The sequence below is a fragment of the Labeo rohita genome, chromosome 5 (genome assembly GCF_022985175.1).
Source record: "Labeo rohita strain BAU-BD-2019 chromosome 5, IGBB_LRoh.1.0, whole genome shotgun sequence".
Taxonomy (NCBI): domain Eukaryota; kingdom Metazoa; phylum Chordata; class Actinopteri; order Cypriniformes; family Cyprinidae; genus Labeo; species Labeo rohita.
Window position 1 is genome coordinate 37,228,943 of NC_066873.1, and position 19,622 is coordinate 37,248,564.

Consider the following 19,622-nt stretch of genomic DNA (forward strand, 5'->3'; position numbering starts at 1 on the left):
AGATCTTTGAGTTCAGCTCATAAAAAATGGGGGCAAAAACAATGGGGGTGTTGCGTTTATAATTTTGGTCACTGTATGTATCTATGAATACAGAAAAATTGCACGTATGCAGTGTTCATACTGTATAGTGCAAAAATAGTATGCATAGTAGGTTGCTATGCTATAGCTGAAATTGTCATTCTCTTCTCCTGTCTCTTTTGTCACCACTCTGTCTCCATCTGTTCAGCGGCATCTTACGGGATTCATTATTTAGATTGAATCACTGGTCAGCCAGTTCGCATGGCAAGCATTCAAGTAAGCATAATGCTAGAATTGCCTGTTGCAGTATACACATGTCCAGTCTGCTTTTCTCACTGTGAAAAACAAAGGGAGAAATTTTTAATAATGTATTTCATATGCAATGGTGTTTCTTTTTAACATGACATATGTATAAATCTCAATTTAAAAAAAAAATTCACCCTTATGACTGGTTTTGAGACTATGGAACTTTTTTGCCAATGAAATTTTGTGAAATGTGAAATATGAACGAATCACACCTTAAAAGTATTATAAAGGTGGTCCATGTGATTTAGGTCCTATGTTCCAGGTCTTCTGAAGTCATACGAAAGCTCTTAGTAAAGAATAGATAGTCTGAATTTCTTTAAGTATTATCAGACACAATAAGTTGTCTGCCACAACAGAGGTGTTTTTGGCACTCTAAGCATGTTTAGCTATTTAGTCAACTACTAAAAAAACTTTAACAAAACATTTTTTTTAATATATTTTCTCATTTCTTGCCTTTGTATGCAAAACTATTAAGAAGTGATAACCAGTGATAGTAGACTTCTGTTTTGTCGATATACTACGTCAAATAATGGAAAATTCTTGAGTAGTGTACAGTTTCTATCAACCTTATTTTGCAAAGTGGAACTAAGCGTTTTTGTTTTCTTTGAATGTGCCAGACTTCTGATTCATTAGCAGCTATAGGTAAAAAACTAAAAGAATGTACTCTATTTGCAGACAGTGATGATGTGTTTCCACAGTTAGCTATTAACATCATAAATAGCAGAGTTTATTTTGGGGGGGTTTTCTTCTGTTTTTAGCCATAATTGACAGAGATATGTTAATCTGACGTGTGATTGACTGGAACTCACTGAAGTTGGAAGTGGGACACTTCAACTCGGATGTTCCCTCTTCCGACCTTGTCTGGAACGCGGCAGTAAGCCTATGGGCAAGACTTCCGGTTTGTTAGCCGCTATAGGGAGATAACGAGAAGAATCACAACCTGCAGTAAATGGTAAAACTATTTGCACTACAAACCAGTGTGTTAAAATAATATAGTAAGACACACCAGTCTGCAATATCAAGCAGCAAAACAAGCGTTTTGTAAGTGGGCAACACCTGAAATCATACACATTCAAGTTACAAATGGCCACTTCACGAGCATATACATTTAATACATTTTTGTAGGCTGACTTGCTGTAAACTTGCTTTGTGCTTACAGAAACATTTGAAAATGCTTCTTGGAGGCCTTGTGCATTACTTCAAGATAAACAAAACTTTTGACAGGAGTGCGGAGTTAAAGCAATAAAACAGAAACAGGTTAAAAGAACAACGAACTGGCAAGAGACGAGAGAACTCAAAATGAAAAAGGAAGTAACTTGGTTTGAAGAATGATAATGGTATATTTTACGGTATAAAAGGTATTCTTTTCTTATATCTAAAGCTCTGCAGTAATTTACAAGTAAAATACGTAATTTCAACTCAAAATAACAGTTCATGTATTTATTAATTGTGTTAACGACCCACCGATTGTTCACTCTCCATTGGAAATGTCACATTTGCACTTGAGGGTAAAATTGCAAAAACATTATTCTTCTACAAACTCTGTGAGTTGTAATTCAATTGGCCAATCTCCGTGAAAACATTAGAATGTAATCCAACAGCTATCCTCATCATCTATCATATTCCAGCCTTTCATCCCCTCACACAGTCTGTTGAATATTTATGAGTTTGCCGACGTCACCAGAGCGCTGAGCAGCGCGTGAAAAGCGGGATGTGAGGGAGGGAGCATGCGGGGAGCGCGAGAGAAGAACGCTGCCATGCAAAGCGTCGCTTGACAGCGTCTTTTTTACTTCCACCTGCGTTCGTCGCATAAGGATTGTGGATTGCATCTGCCCGGCCATTGAAATCGCGTCTTACTTCGATGCCCGAGTGCGATGCATCTTTGCTTTAACAGATTGACGGAGTCGCTTGAAGGATGCTGCACACGGAGGATCGCTGTTTGACATGCACTGACATTTAAAATGAGCCATCTGAACCGTGCACATCTCGTGCTTTTCGACTCATGAGTGCACAGCGTGATTAAACGCGTGCTTTTAATCGGAGCGTAACCTCCGTAGGCTGCTCTGACACATTTCTAAACGTTTGTTATGGGGGTCAGCACAACAACCCGAGGCGGTGGGGTTTGATTGCAGCCTCTATTGCGTGTTTTTACTTAAAGATCATATATACTTGCATCATCGTTTATGCTCGCTGATCAGCTGTTAAGCTTGTGAAACTGCGGCGAGCGCGGGTTGTTGTGTGTGGTGCTGAAAGGACAGCTCCCACCACAGCGGATCATATGGATCAATATTAGGGGTCTGACAGTGTCGCTCTCGGGCTTTAATGGCTGTGGCACGCAAGATCAAAACTCTGCTGACGGTCAACATTCTGGTGTTCGTCGGGATCATCTTGTTCTCCGTCTACTGCAGGATCCAGGACCGATCCGAAGAGCTCGTACAGATCGGGAGGCTGTCGGATCAGAGACTGCGAGGCAGGAATGCCAAAGTTACGAACTCCATGGACAAACAGTCCATTCTCAAAAGGCTGGAGCGACTTGAAGATGTGGTCTATAACCAGTTAAATGGTACGTGGGCTTTAAGCATCTTTGTCTTTCATTAATAAGTCATTTACAGGTATTATGTAATGCATGATAGAGCAGTGTTTTAGTGTTTAAGACATTTGGATATGCTTTTTACACTTTGTGTAAGGATTGTCATCCTCATACTTTACCACATGACAATTCATATTGACTTGCAATAATGATGCAATAAACATGTCAAGAAGAGCAAGATAGGATTAGGTGCACGTAATCCTAATTTGACCTATCAAAACATATCAATCAAACAGATTAAGTGTAATGATATGTTAAGCATTATGTGGTTTCATAATGTTATTGATAAACTATTAGGTGTTATCAGAGAAATTAGACTGTATAATAGCAAAGATGCAATGCCTGATTGCAACAATAATAAATTGCATCCTGCATCTCTAACTTGAGAGTTGTTCTGAAAGTTTTGTTGCATTGAAAACAAAGTATGCATCTTTTAGAGTACTGTCATGTCTATATATTTACGGTCAAATTTGAATTAATATAAGGTATTAATAAACATGCAATTCTGCATGCTTGTCTAAATCTGGAATGCAAAACTGACCTCTCCTTATGAACTTATTTGTAATAATTTTTATCTACAGGCTGTTTACTTACTTTTTAAAAGCACAATATAATGTAATAAACAGCAGCAGTGAATCATAATTAAACTATTTAAATAGTAAAATTATTCTTAATTTCCTATAATGTTTGAAAAACTTTGGTTGGGATAAAAATGTGCATGCTCACATAAAATCTACAGATTTCTATAGAATTTTATGCCAGCTGTGTGTATATATATTTTTGGCTAATTTGATTATGCTTTCGGCCGCCAAAACAAATGTCAGTTTTGTTTAGTACATTTTACCTTTTTTAAATCCATTCCACATAATCCCACGGATTTTACCCCAAAATCAGTGCAGAAAATAATCATCAGCTTCTATCCGGGCCTTTGAAAAGAAATCATCCTACTGCGATCTTGCTTCCCATGCACTCATGCTCCCTCTTAGTTCTTTTCTTAGAATTTTAGAGCCCATTTCCTTAATCATTATGTTCCTAGACTACAAAGCATTTTCTTCTGGAGAACATATGAAGGTCATAGTTCACATGATGTGCTATCTTTCCTTTAAACATCTGTTGAAAGACCTCTCTCTCCCTGTTTGCTTTTCTTAGCGCATCTATTTGATCTGATTGTTATTCCGTAAGACCAGCACCATTTGTGTATGAAGGGGGTCACTCTGTCAGTTTGAATTATCCTTCTTGCATTTGGAAGAAAGCCAAGAGGCACTGCTTCACAAAAAAGCCCTCTAATGTGCCCTACTGATTGAGAGGGCTTTCATTCTGCACAAGTGCCACCACATATTTCCCCCGGAGGCTTTTCCACTCTGTAGAATTCATCAGTCTGTCACAAATCTTCTTGATGTTGGGGCCGTTATACATTTTATTCCGACACATATTTATCTGATGCGCATGAAACTTGTGCGATAGTGCGAGGCATCCGCCGACTGTATGTGATATTGAGACTGGAATTGGTTTTCCCTTGAGGTTTTCACATTTCTGGTTCGCCGTATTTGCTTCCAAAGGTGATTTGAGGTGATTGTCCATTTTTCACTTGTTTATTGTCCTGACAATGAGGCCCAGAGGATTACAACAAGGTCCAATTGCATTTCTAGGACACTGTGAGTTTTACGGGAAAGCTGTAATTGTTTGGTTGTTGATGCTGCCCTCATCCCTTGAAATATCATAGCAAATATGCTGTAAATGTTTTGTGCGACCATTATTTTCGTGAATAATTTTCCAAAGAATGTATAAAACATTATCACAGACAACGATTCTGGTTTGAGATGGACAGATGTGTCATCATTTGCCACCACCAGCATTCATTGAGTCTCATTGTACACAGCATGATCGTGCACCTGTTTTTTTCAAGAGGGCACCAGTGGCATGCTTGGAAAAATTGCAATTGCATCTTGACAGCCAGTGCACTATATATGCAAGAAGGTGACCTGATGGAATGGACCACATTTGTAAATGAATGGATGATTTATACAACAGCGTTTTAAACCAAACCATTTTTTTAACCTGCGACAATCAAAAAAAGTGCAAAAGTGTTGATTTTTGCATCACCCAACTAAATCTGACCTTGAGGGATATCTGTGAGACTAAAGTGTGAGAGGAAATTGGAAATGTTACTATAAAACCTGAATAGTTTGGCAGTTACTTAAATAATGCATGGAAATCAATTACTTTAAGTCACAGGAGTCAAATTAATTTACATTGTACAAAGCTACACAGTACAATAAACTATGACAGCACAAATTAAGGTAATCAGTGCAGGAAGTGTAATGCCATTTACCATTTGGACGAACTTAACAAGTGCATTTAACAGTGAAAAGCAAAGTGCAAAGAGCCATTCAGGGATAGACAGTAGGTCATCTTTAACACAGTTGTTTAGAAATGCTGGATTATTGTGAAAAGACCCTTTATCTGACTGCTATTAAAAATGCAGAGCTATGAGAATGTGCAATTAGCCCCCTGATTAGGCAGCAGATCTACCGTGAGCATTACCGCTAAAGTGTGCTTAATTTCTACAGCTGTAGTTCGGTTTATCTCCGCAAACACAGATGCGGGAGACTGAACAGATTTCTACCTGTGATGTAAACAAAGATGACTACATCACCAACCAAAAGTTTAGGTGTAAAATTTAGTTTTGGATACGATTTTTTAATGTTTTTAAAAGAAGTCTCTTCTGCTCAGCAAGGCTGCATTTATTTGATCAAAACAACAGTAAAAACTGTAATATTAAGAAATATTTTCCTTTGATGGCAAAGCTGAACTTTGTATGTTTTATCTTTTTTATGCAATTTATTCCTGTGATGCAAAGCTGAATTTTCAGCATCATTTCTCCAGTCTTCAGTGTCACATGATCCTTCAGAAGTCATTCTAAAATTGTGGATGTGGTGCCCAAGAAACATTTCATATTATTATCAATGTTAAAAGCAGTTAATAACTTTCTTTGTTGAATAGGAAGCTAAAAACTGAACTAGAAATATTAATGTATTTAAATTAGTGCTGCCAAAATTACTGTGTTAACGCAGTTGAATAATTTTTCCAGTTTAACAGATTTAAAAATATTCATACTACAGGGCTGTTAAATGCTTGAATCTGATTGGCTGGCGAACATTTTAAGGTGTGCAGTTATTTTCAGGGAAACGCATGCCAAATGTAGTTCATTATTTCCATGTTTTTGCCACAAAATTACATTTTATTACGTATGGAAAGCACATTCTCTATGTCTCCCACTCTCTCTCCCTTAGAGATGCACACACATACAGTTTGCACACACATTAACATGCATGCTAATGTTTTTAGCGCTGCTCTGATGATTAAGCGAGTAGCGAAGCTACTAGTAGAGACGCTGCTGCTGATCACTTTTGAGAGATGCTCGCTCTCTTTCCATCTGTCTGCCTGCCTGTCTGTCTGTCTAAACTTCATTATTAACTGCATTAGTCTGTTATTAACAGCTCAACCGTCATTGCTAGGTCTAAAATGACGTTTTGGAAATAGCAACGGAGGCATTGGAAGAGCTGTGAAAGAAATGAATCCTACTCTCGATAGAGTTTTAAGGACAAAAAACAGACGAATGCCTTGAAATATATCATCTGATTGATGTCTTGAGGTGTGGCAACCGTAGTATAAACAAAATAATTGACTTCGTTCCATTGAATTCTTCGAAAATCATTCAGTTACTTTGGGTGTACATCGGGTGTACGTTATATTCTAAGAATTCAATGGCCCGTCGTCAATTATTTCTTACTTAACGCAGGGGCGGGGCTAGGGTTGGCCACCTTACTCACAACTGCTGATTCTGTCTCTTTTTTTCTTGACAAGAATTGCTTTTTATTTAGTTGCAGAATGTATTTATGACCTCGCCAAAAGGGAGATGTTTCCACTTTCCACATTCCACTTCGCCTTAGCGACAGTCACTACTCAAACGAGTGCGGAAAAGGAACAATTGACAAGAGGGCTTCAATAGAACAACAGTTAACTGTGGTCAGATGAGGTGTTGTCAGGCCACATCAGTAAAAATGAATTTACATGCCCTGTCAGCCGTTATACTGTGTTCGTAGTATGTGCACTTTAATGGCATGCACTGTAGCCTGTATCATTTCGAGTTATAGCACGAATGAAATGACGAGCATGCATGTCAGATCCACTTCACGTTCAGCAGCGGCAGCTCTTAAAGTGATAGCATCCAAATAACCTAATAACCCAGCTGCTGTGATGTCTGTTAATCAAAGAACAAAAGAAAAAAAAGAGGAAATCAATAACTTTTGTAGCTTTAAGGAATCATCTATATGTAATTTAGTGTTTAGTGTATGATTAGTGAACTTCAGTTTCAATGTATTTCCTACTTGCTGGGGCACAGGTACAGTAAATAATGGGTTTATGTGAAGATTGTTTTAAGTTCACTTAAATTACAAGTTGTTATTTTTTAAAGTCTAATAAATGTTAAAATTGATAGCTCTCACTTATACTGTAATGTTGAATGGCTATAGTCAATGATTAAATATTAGGAAAAAAAATATTTCCTAGAGACAGTATTGGTATCGGTGATACTTTTCTCTTATTAACAAATATTAAGAAATATATACTGTCTATTTGTTGTTTCTACATTAATTTGAAGATTGTGAAATTATTGCAGTATAAAAGTACATTTAAAAACAATGTTAGGTGGAATTAATCATGATTAATCTTGATTAATTTCATAAAAATATATTTTTTTTATCGATTGACAGCACTAATTTAAATATTAATGTGACAATGCAAAAGTTATTACTGACACTTTTGATCAATTTAATGCAAAGTATTTACTATATTACTGACCCCAAAATGTTTAAATGGTTTTCAAACTTTTGATTCCCACATACTGTATGATAATAAATGTATAAATGTAATATTATAAATACAACACGTTACTAAATGACATCACTGACTTTTAAATTTTTTTTATTTTATTTATTTTTTATTTTTTGTCATTTACTCACCCACGTTGTTTCAAACCTATGGTACGTTTCCCAAAAGCATCATTAGCTAACTATTGTCATTAGCTCCATTGAACTCTATTGGTAATGATGTTTCTTTTGGGAAATGCACCCATGTATGATATCTTCGTTTATGTTCTGCAGAAAAAAAAATGGGTGAGAGAATGATGACAAAATTGTCATTTTGATTTAACTTTTGAATAAAAAAAACAAACAAAAAATTTGCCAAAAATGTAAATGAAAATTAAAAATAAAATTGCATCACATCTGTGTGCCTCACATCAAACATACTTGGCACTTAGATGAAGTATCTATGTAGTGTTTAAAGGCAAGTTTAGGCAGTATGTATGTGGCTTATCACACCATGCAGAAACCCCCTGTAGGGTTGAGGCTGTGTAGGTGTCCCGTTTGCTATACTAACGCTTTAGATTACAACCCGCAAAGAACTACGTAAGTAAACTGAATTTACAGTGTATGTTCCTGTAATTATGGTGTACCTATAAAGAACGTACATGTAGGTATAAGGGAACAATATGTTATATTTGGGTAATAAGGGAATAACAAACCAGATATTCAACCTGCAAAGAACTACATAAGTATACTGAATTTACGGTGTACATTTCTGTAATTATAGTGTACCTATAAAAGAACGTACATGTAGGTATAAGGGAACAATATGTTACGTTTTGGTAATTCGGGGGCAACAACCAGATATACAACCTGCAAAGAACTGCGCAAGTAAACTAAAGTTACAGTGAATGTTTCGTATTTATATTGTACCTACGTGTAAGTATAAGGGAACAATAGGTTACGTTTGGGTAATAACGGGGTAGCAAACAGATATTCTACAAATAATTTATAATGGATTAATTTTTAAAACTTAACAGGTACCTGTTCTATTAAATCGTACGTTTGTTGTATCTATACGTAAGCTTTTTACAATTACTGGGAAATTATACTCTTGTTCCATGTAATTACAGGGTAAGTGTGACATCTGCGGGCTGTAAATTAAAGTGGCGATTGTTCCCCTCTTGTTCAATGAAGTTACAGGGTACAATACATATAACAACACGACGTAAAATGTGGTTCTACAAAATGTACATTTATTTACATTTTTACAGACACTAAATGTACAATACTGACATATTTACATCATCTAAACATTTAACGTTTACTTAATATGAAATTATAACATTTCATTCTGTTCTGTGTGATTTCTGTTGCCAGCTCGTTTCCAAGAATAATAGATCTACATAATGTTATCATGACTACACGTTAAACCCTTAAAATAAATAATATTTCTGCAATCGTTTAATCATTCATGTAATATTAACTTCGTTTGCCGTGGTGGAACACAAAGGCGTTTTCTCTAACATGCTGTGACTAACAATAGAACCATAAAATACACCGAACACGCATCATCATTACAAATTAAACAATTTTATTTGTGTGCTGTAACCCAGATCTTCAGAATCCATACGATTTGCGAGGACCAGAACCAAATTCAAGGCTTTGTCCGGCGATCTTCATCTCCATCTCTAGCAGCAACAGCCATAAACCCGTGCTAAAGTGCATTTTGCGACAGGAAAATCGGACGTTCATTGGCTCTCGCCTGCATTCGTCACAGATTACGACATGCCGTGTTTCTGGTGAGATGTGTTGGAATGACGCGCGGGCGCCTTCGAGGAGTGGATCAAGACAATAATCTGGATAATATTTTCAGCGATTAACAATTTAAATTCTGCTCTCATCTACTGCACCTCAGACCTACTGTATTCTGCCAGAGAGGACTGCGGCTGCAAACGCATCGTTATTTGGATTACTTTTTTGTATGGCTGTTGACATTTTTGCAATAAATAAATGATTGTGATTGCACTTTCCTGTTTTTTATATTTTTATTACTGTTCAGTCATAGTTAATGTTAGGTTTAGAGGTAGAAGTGGGATTAGCGACTATAAAAAAATATTTTTAGATATATTTTCAGATTGTGTGTTTATGTATTGAAACTACCCTGTAACTTCGTTGAACAAGAGGGGAACAATCGCCACTTTAATTTACAACCCGCAGATGTCACAATTACCCTGTAACTTCGTTGAACAAGAGGGGAACAGTCGCCACTTTAATTTACAACCCGCAGATGTCACAATTACCCTGTAACTTCGTTGAACAAGAGGGGAACAGTCGCCACTTTAATTTACAACCCGCAGATGTCACAATTACCCTGTAACTTCGTTGAACAAGAGGGGAACAGTCGCCACTTTAATTTACAACCCGCAGAGGACACAATTACCCTGTAACTACATGGAACAAGAGTATAATTTCCCAGTAATTGTAAAAAGCTTACGTATAGATGCACCAAACGTACGATTTAATAGAACAGGTACCTGTTAAGTTTTTTAAATTAATCCATTATAAATTATTTGTATATCTGTTTGCTACCCCGTTATTATCCAAACGTAACCTATTGTTCCCTTATACTTACACGTAGGTACAATATAAATACGAAACATACACTGTAACTTTAGTTTACTTGCGCAGTTCTTTGCAGGTTGTATATCTGGTTGTTGCCCCCGAATTACCAAAACGTAACATAGCCTATTGTTCTCTTATACCTACACATACTAATAGGTACAATATAATTATAGAAACGTACACCGTAAATTCAGTATACTTATGTAGTTCTTTGCAGGTTGAATATCTGGTTTGTTATCCCCTTATTACCCAAATATAACATATTGTTCCCTTATACCTACATGTACGTTCTTTATAGGTACACTATAATTACAGAAACATACACTGTAAATTCAGTATACTTACGTAGTTCTTTGCGGGTTGTAATCTAAAGCGTTACCAAAGAATTTGTATAGCCTGATTTATTTGACAAGTTTCAATTCAGATATTTTGATTGCCATGTCTTACTTTATGCATTTGGGTTATAAAACAGGCTTCTGAGTAGGTATTTCACTACCATCGATGCTTTATGGCCCAGCACATTTTAGTGTCTAATGCATTCACAGTGGCCTCTAAAGGGGACTGTCCAATCCTGCCATTCAGTCCCCTTAACCACATTGTCCTCATGAATATTTATGCTGCTCTCGCATCAGTTTTGACATGCATTTTTATATTCATTCATTCCCCTAAATCACCTCAAAAAGGAGTATTTCTTATCCTGGAATCCAGAGAGGGTCAGTAAGAACGTTTTTTTTCTTTTGAAATCTTGTTACATAATTTAAAGCAATTCTGAGTGAAGTGCAGCGGGCCTGAATGCTGTCAGAGCACTTTACGAGAAAGAAGGAGATAAACATGACTCGTAGTATCACGACTAGTTCAGAACAGATGACTAAAAGACCTCCGCAAACACAGAGCGGATTAAACCGCATTGGTCGAGCCGGTGGCTGAAAGGGTCGCGACCTGTATCGGTTGTCTGTGTTGTTTATAGTACATAGTTGTGTTAGTACATTGACAAACTCCATGCATGGTAAAAGGTGTTTTTATAAGTACATTTAAGATAAAGTTAAATTTAAACTGATGACTCGAATCTTGTGAGCCATAAAATAGTAACCTCTGTTCCTCTGGCCTTAGATCCATATCCTTGCTTTCAGGACGGTAATAGCTTATCATGAGTGAAGTATTCATGTTTCTGAACTGCCTAAATACACATGCATGGAATATGCTTCTAAGAGAAAGTGGAATTGGAGCTATCTGTCAAGAAATTCAAAGCTTTTGCAAAAAGTAGCTAACAGGATGTGTTCATAAGCCATTTCTCAAAGACAGACTGCCGAGCAGCCTGTTAAAATAATGAGTCTGGAAAGGCCAGTCCATTACAGTAAGAGAGAGAATGTCACAGAGAGAGACTTACTCTATCCCACTAATCAGAGATCATGAATTTTAGACACACGTCCTTCACTTTTTCAGAAAAAAGAATTATGTCCTGTGCTTTCGAGTCCAGTTTTTTTTCTTTTTTACTTCACTTTGTTAATATGAACAAATTTGTTTTTATTGACTGCGTGGAACAGAAAGGAAGTGAATGCAATTACAATTCATCTGCTGATGCATGTCTTATAGAAACAGAAAGTTGGGTCAGGGCATTTTTTATTACCATCTGATGCATGAATTATTAAATCACAGGAAAAAAAGAACTGTTATTTGAAAACAAGGATATAATCATTCCTATTCTCCTTCTTTGTCTTAAAACTCTGTATTTGAATTACTTGTGTGTCCATTGTAAAATTACATATTAAAAGGAAAGTCATGTAGAATCATGGTAAAGGGTCAAAGGTCATCATGTAAGGTGATTTATTTTATTTTATTTCTCTTATAAATAGTATGCAGATGAGCCTCTGTCAGATTTGTTAAAACATCACTAAACAATGTTTGTTTGTTGCTTTTCATACATTACCCTGCATTTCATAAATTTATGTGTTTATGTCACTCTTCATGTAGAGCAGAAAATACTGAACAGTGCTAATGGTTTAGGAGCAACTGCTGATTAGTTTCTCTAGACTTCATTTTTATCTTATTACTTAAGAATTGTAAACTAGAAGCTTCCAAATCACCAGTCTCTATCGTGCTCTTTTCATTTGGAGGTTGAAATAGTGGCAGGAGAGCTGTAGATATTTTATTTTTTATTTTTTACAACGTAATTGCTTGTTCACAAACAGAGCATGTTTCCATCAGTCTTTGTAACTTAATTTCTTCAGCTCACTGTAATCACTGCTGTCTCTTTACAGCCTTCAAAGCGTATTATTATCAGCGTACACATGCATACACGCACATTTACATAGACAGAGATTAAGTAGTGACTTTCAGCTGAACAGCAGGGAAAAAAACAATCTCCTTTGCCAAATTTATTAGCAGTCACTAAAATAATCTGAGTATGTCAGTCCACTAGCTAGTTTGGAGATTAAAAAACCCCAAATCTGCACTTTTAAAAATAATGTTTCCGAAAGGGTTTTTCACAGGGATCCCATACAAGAACCATTTTTGCTTTCCTAAAGTACCTTTCAGCAAGCAGATCTTAAATTTTATTTTTTTCTTATTTTAGAGACTATTTAAAGGGGTCATCGCGTGCAAAACTCACTTTTGCATATTGTTTGAACATAAATGTGTGTTGGCAGTGTATGTACACAAAAAAATTGGGGTGGCCATTATGATAAAAATCCACCCAGTGAAATTTTTTTAATCATTATAAGTAATATCCCCCTTTTCAAATCAAGCCATTCTCAGCTTCTTGGCTGTGTGATGTCACACAGACCAAGGCTGCTCTCATGATAGTTGATGGACACATCCGTCTTACCTTGGACCTGCCCTGAGTGAGCTGTGAACAGTCCGACCGCCATTGATTCGATGCCGGAGCTGGGACGTAGAACAAGAATGGCTCCTAAGCGATTGAGGTGTTTTATTGTTGGATGTAATAATGAACATTGCAGTCGACATTTATTCTTGATATCTGAGCCACTGAATACACAGAGGATTACCGTTACTTTCGTTTTTGAAGGGAATGCACCCTCTGATCTACCTAAATGCACCTATGTTCGTGCAAATCATTCGTGATCCACCTTCACCTACAGAAGAAGTGAGCATAAGGGTTGCCTTTCCCAATAATGTGCTAGTTAGCAAGTTGAAGCTGAAGTGAACAGGATGGCTCGTCACCCCACAGAAGAGAAGGGTGGGGTGAGCAGAGCTCATTAGTATTTAAAGTGACATGCAACCAAATGGGTTGCTGTGTAAAGAGCTGATTTTGTAAAAAGGTAAAAAGGATGTTTTACACTACCTTTGAGAAATTTTAACCAAAGTATGAAATTTTAACCAAAGTACTTTTCATTATGAGTTTGAGTCATATCAGCATGTGGAAAATGGGCATCCGATGACTCCTTCAAAGAGATAGTTTACCCAAAAATGAAAATTACCCTATGAATTACTCACCCTCAAGCCATCCTAAGTGTATATGACTTTCTTCTTTCAGACGAATACAGTCAGAGTTATATTAAAAAAGATGTTCTGGCTCTTCCGAACTTTATAATGGTAGTGAATGGGTGTTGAGATTTTGAAGCAAAAAAAAGTGCACCCATTCATCATAAAAAGTACTCCACACAGCTCCAGAGGGTTGATAAAGGTCTTCTGATGTGAATCAATGTGTTTATATAAGAAAAATATCCATATTTAACATTTTATAAAACGTAATCTGTAGCTTCCGCTAACTGTCGTACGCAAGAGAGTGGCATTCCAGCAGATGACTTAGGACGTAGGCATAGTGTGAGCTCTGGTGAGACTATGCTAGTCTCGTGAGAACCAAGTTTTGTTTACAGCAAAGGAAAACCAGTCTCCTCTTATATCACAAGACGACAAGACGAGCATTTGAGGTTAAAAAGTGTATACGTTTTTATTTTTTTTAGAAAATGACAGATAGTTTCGCTAGATAAGACCCTTTTTCCTCAGCTGGGACCGTTTAGAGCCCTTTGCAGCTGCATTTAAACTAAATTTTGGAAGTTCAAACTCACGGGCACCATAGAAGTCCACTATGTGGAGATAAATCCTGAAATGTTTTCCTCAAAAAGACATAATTTCTTTACGATTGAACAAAGAAAGGCATGAACATCTTGGATGACAACTGGGTGAGTACATTATCTGTAGATTTTTGTTCTGGAAGTGAACTTCTCCAGTTGCTTATTAGCATGCCTATTATTAACATATTGGCTGTTTATTAGTACTCATAAAGCACATATTCTGCATGATCATATTCTACATCCCTAATCCGACCCAATACCTAAACTTAACAACTACCTTACTAACTATTAATAAGCAGCAAATTAGGAGTTTATTGAGGCAAATGTCGTAGTTAATGGTTTGTTAATAGCGAGAATAAAGTGTGACCGGAGATTTTTCTTACACAAATGCATTGATTCACTTCAGAAGGCCTTTATTAACTTCCCGGAGCTGTGTGGAGTACTTTTTATGATGGATGGATGCACTTTATTTTGCTTCAAAATCTCAACACCCATTCACTGCCATTATAAAGTTTGGAAAAGCCAGGACATTTTTTAATATGACTCCGATTGTATTCATGTGCAAATGAGAAACTCATATGCACCTAGGATGACTTGAGGGTGAGTAAATCATGAGGTGTTTTTCAATTTTGGGTGAACTATCCCTTTGAATCATCTAAAGAACATTTTTCTACTAACGAACTTTGTATACATCGAATGTTTTCATGGTATTAAGGGTTCTCCATGGAACCATCTATGCTTATAAGGAACCTTTATTTTTAAGATTGTAGAGGCCATCCCTGCTTAAACCAGCCCATTTTTTTTAAGTTGGTTTAAAATGATTTAGACTGTCTCTCAGCCTGGATAAACAGACTATTTTAACAATGTCCTTACTATCTTTCTGGGCCTTGAACGTGGTAGTTGTGTTGCTGTCTATGCAGGGTCAGAAAATTCTCAGATTTCATCAAAAATATCTTAATTTGTGTTCCGTAGATAAACGAAGGTCTTACAGGTTTGGAATGACATGAGGGTGAGTAATTAATGACAGAATTTTCATTCTTGGGTGAACTATCTCTTTAATGGAAACATAGAAACACATAATTCTGAGTCTAAGGACTCGGATAGTGCCAACAACTTTAGCTCCAACCCAAATTAAACACACCTGAACCAGAGTTTAGCTCCAACCAACTTGAATACACTTGCCTGGTAGTTTATAATTGTAGTCTCATTTTAAAGGCTGCGTCCTCTTGAGATCACGTCTACCATATATGTCATCTAGGATGTCTCATTTTAGAAAATATACCATATCAGGAGTATGATTGGATGTCCTTGGTCTAGAAAACCTGGCCAAGTTGGTTTTCAGCTGGTTTAGTTTGTTGGCCAGCACTTGACAAAAGGGGCAAAACCCTCCAAACCAGTTTAGACTGTTTTGTTTTTTTTTTTACATCAGAGAGATTGTTGGCGAAAACGTTGTTTGATAACTTTTGGAGTTATATATATATGTTATGTTAATGAAAATGACATGATGTTTCTTTTCAGCATTTCGTGTTGTATTAGCAGAACTCTGCATTAAGTCAGTGTGATATGCAGTTTCTCTCTGCCATAGACAGCTGGCTCTTAGGGATTAGTGTCAAAATGCCAGGCCGCTATGTAATAGAATTCTCTCAAAACAGCCAACAGAGGCAGGCTTCGAGACAATGGCAATAACAATGACAGTAAAAGAGACACAAAACCTCAGACGTTTACAGAAAGGCATTACCATTTCAGCTCCAACTTGCAAGAAAAACTCTTGATCCAAGAACTCAGCCTCCAAGACAAGTCAACACTCTGGGAGGTCACGACTGCCAGGAGGAGAGGTGCAGCCTTGGGATGCTTTATGTAGATCAGATGGGACGGAGCCATTTGTGGTGCAAGTCTAGATTGCAGGGTTGAGGGTGGAATAGGGTTTAATGCTGCACCAACTGGTGTTTGTGGAAGCGACTAGTTTGGGTTCCAACATTCCAACATTGGGTTTCTACATTCGTTTGCCAAGCACGGTTACTCCCCAAAGCCAAACCATCCAAGCAGACCTTCTCAAAAAACACTTAGAATAATTCTGTAGTGATTCATATCAGTTCTTATGATGTTTGGGAAAGGATAAGCTTATGATCAAAGAAGCTTTTTGCTGGTAGACTGGGTTTCAACTGTGTGGTTTTGAGAAACATGGACACTCAGAGTCTTGCTTAGATTCATGAAATATAATTTCTGTGCACAATAAAAATAAAGCAGTGAGCTACTTGTGAATTTACACTTTAGTGGTGACATTGATTCTATGATGTTTTCTGGTCAGCGTTATTTTAGTGTACTATTGTTCTATTTTGAGTTGTATTTATTTTCAGTTTTCAATTTTAATTTTTATTTAAGCTTTATTTGTTTATTTATTTATTTATTTATTAATTAATATTTAGATTTTTTCTTTTTTTCTATTTAACTCATTTTTTAATTTTTAGTCATTTTTGTTAATAAAATGTAAACTTTTATCAGTTAGGGTGTTATTTTTAATTTTTTCATTTAATTTTAAATTAATTAATTTTCATTTTTCAAGTTTTTAAAGTTCATAATGTTTTCATCTAATACTTTATGTTCAATATCAAAAAATATTTTAACTATCTTTCTAATTTGACTTAGTTATTGGGGGTTAAATATTTTTTACATTTATTTATATATATATATATATATATATATATATATATATATGTATATTTTGATTTTCTTTGTATTCATTTAACTTCTTTCTTTCTTTCTTTTCTTTCTTTCTTTTTCTTTTTTTAATTCTTTTTTTCTGATTTTAGTTCTTCAATTTAAACTTATTTCAGTTAGTTGCCATGCAGGGTATTAGTTTTATTTTGTAAGTTTTTTCATCTAATACTTTATTTTTTAAAACTTTTTAAAACGATTATTATTTATTTTATATATTTTGATTTTTTAAATTTATTTTTAACTTATTTTTTTATTTATTTATTTGTAATTTGTGATTTTAGTTTCAGTTAGTTGCCAGGGTAACTTAAGTTTAAGTTTTCATCTAATATTTAATATATCTAATAGTTTGTTATATAACATCATTTTATTAATGCTAAATAACAAAAACATATATATATATATTTTTGTATTATTATTTTTGTAATTTGTATTAGCTTTTGGGGGGTTAAAATATTTTTTTATTTTATTTTATTTTTTAATATTTTGATTTATTTTTTGTTTTTTAACTTTTTTTGTGCAATATTTGTTTTTTAGTTCTTCAGTTTAAACTTATTTCATTTAGTTGCCAGGGTAACATTTCTACTTTGTAATTTCTAATAGGTTTTTAATCTAATATTTTATTTGTTATATACCATTATTTTCTTAATATTAAGTAACAAACAACAACAACAACAACAACAACAAAATGGTTTAATTGTTTTGATGGTTTGTTCACTCTAAAATTTTTCTTTTTCCCACTCTACTACACTGAATACTTTTTAATGAATGAACTATTATTAAAGAATTTTTAAATGCAAATTGATATTCTGAGGTGCAACGGCACCTCAGAACAAGTAAAATATAATTAGGTACAAGATATTTCTGTCTTTCAATGCAGAACCATTTTAGAAGCATGTGATAAACGCTTTTGTAATTCAGAGCTTTAAAATGAACATCCTTGGATCATACAGTTATTTCTGAAACGTGATAGAATTTTTATGTAGCCGTTAATAATTCAGTGAAACACATCATTTTGCTCTTTTAAATGTCAAAATGAAACAGCATCTTTAATGGGTCTGTTACACTTGTTTCATCCCTTTTAAAGCACTGAAAAAGGTTTAAATCCAGGTTTGTCAATTACTCTGACCAAAAAACTTAAGCAGTCCACGAATATTCAACAGAAAGACTAATGATTGTAATTAAGAACAACCGTCTGGCACTCATTCACTATCTGATAAAATGCATTTAGTCTTTTTTGCCTTGTTCTTTGTGTATCATAATGCACAACGTTTGATGTGCCTTGTGCCGGAAACAGCCCTTGCATCAATCCCATTCCAATTAACATAGAGCCAGAGAATAGATTGGACATTTTAGGTGTATGTCCAAAGGGAAAGTCTGTACTGTCAACCTTTTAAGCACAGTTCACTTCCTTTCCACCTTTTCCCCCCGGGAGGTCTGTAAGAAAGAGGTGACAAAAGGCGAAGGTGGTGTCTTGGTGTCCAACATCCAATTATCGCTCTGTACTCTTGTTCAGCAGTTGTGATTTGCGTGTCACCGGTGGGTTCTCCCGCAGTAATGAACTTGGTTTCGCTTTTCCGTACTTATGGGATATCCTGACCTTTGTCATGTTAACCGAAGTCAAATCTTTTTTTCCCCACATTGCTTCGCAGGTCTAGCCAAGCCCATGGGTCTGGTGGAGGGTCCTGGAGGTCTAGGACAGGGCGGCGCAGCTGCCACGCTGGGGGAGGACAGCCGAGAGAGTGAAGGGAGGTACGAGGAGTACGGCTACAACGCCCAACTGAGCGACCGCATCTCCTTGGACAGGAACATTCCGGACTACAGGCCCAAAAAGTGAGTATGCTGCAGTGACTTTAAACACAGAACATGCCCTTGGAGGTTGAGACAAGAATAGACTTCGAGCCGCAATGTGCAAAGGCATTAGTCGGTCACACACTCCTATTTAAAAAAAAACTGCATTTTTTTTTGTTTTTTGTTGTATGGTTTTGGAATTTTTATTGATTTTTGTGTTATTTAATGTTTATATAGTCTTTATTTTAGTTTAGTTTTGAGTTACACATAAAGTTAAACTAAATGTCAGTGTTTTAATTTCTGCCTGATGCATGTGGGTTTTGCCATTGTTATATATATATATATATATATATATATATAGTTTTTATAATTTTTTTTGTTAAAGTTGTGGGATTTGCTGGTATTTATATTATATTATATTATATCATATTATATTATATTATGTTATATTATATTATATATTCTTTTTTTTTCTCTTTTAATTTTTTTCCTTTTGTTAAAGTTGTGGGTTTTGCCAGTGATATTATATTATATTATATTATATTATATTATATTATATTATATTATATTATATTATATTATATTATATTTTTCTTTTTTCTTTTTTTTTGTTAAAGTTGTGGGTTTTTGTCAGTGTTATTATATTAATAATCTTAATATATTATATTATATTAT

The 19,622-nt window shown here is 35.4% G+C and overlaps 1 protein-coding gene across 1 annotated transcript in view; it reads left to right on the top strand.

Annotated features, from left to right (window-relative positions):
• Window positions 1-2,029: 2,029 nt before the first annotated feature.
• galnt9 (polypeptide N-acetylgalactosaminyltransferase 9) overlaps window positions 2,030-19,622 on the top strand; it is a 112,977-nt gene continuing 95,384 nt past the window's right edge. Inside the window, exons 1-2 of the mRNA XM_051111095.1 lie at window positions 2,030-2,887; window positions 18,809-18,989. Of these exons, the coding sequence (XP_050967052.1) occupies window positions 2,647-2,887; window positions 18,809-18,989 (422 nt within the window). The 5' untranslated portion in view covers window positions 2,030-2,646. The remainder of the gene's footprint in view (window positions 2,888-18,808; window positions 18,990-19,622) is intronic.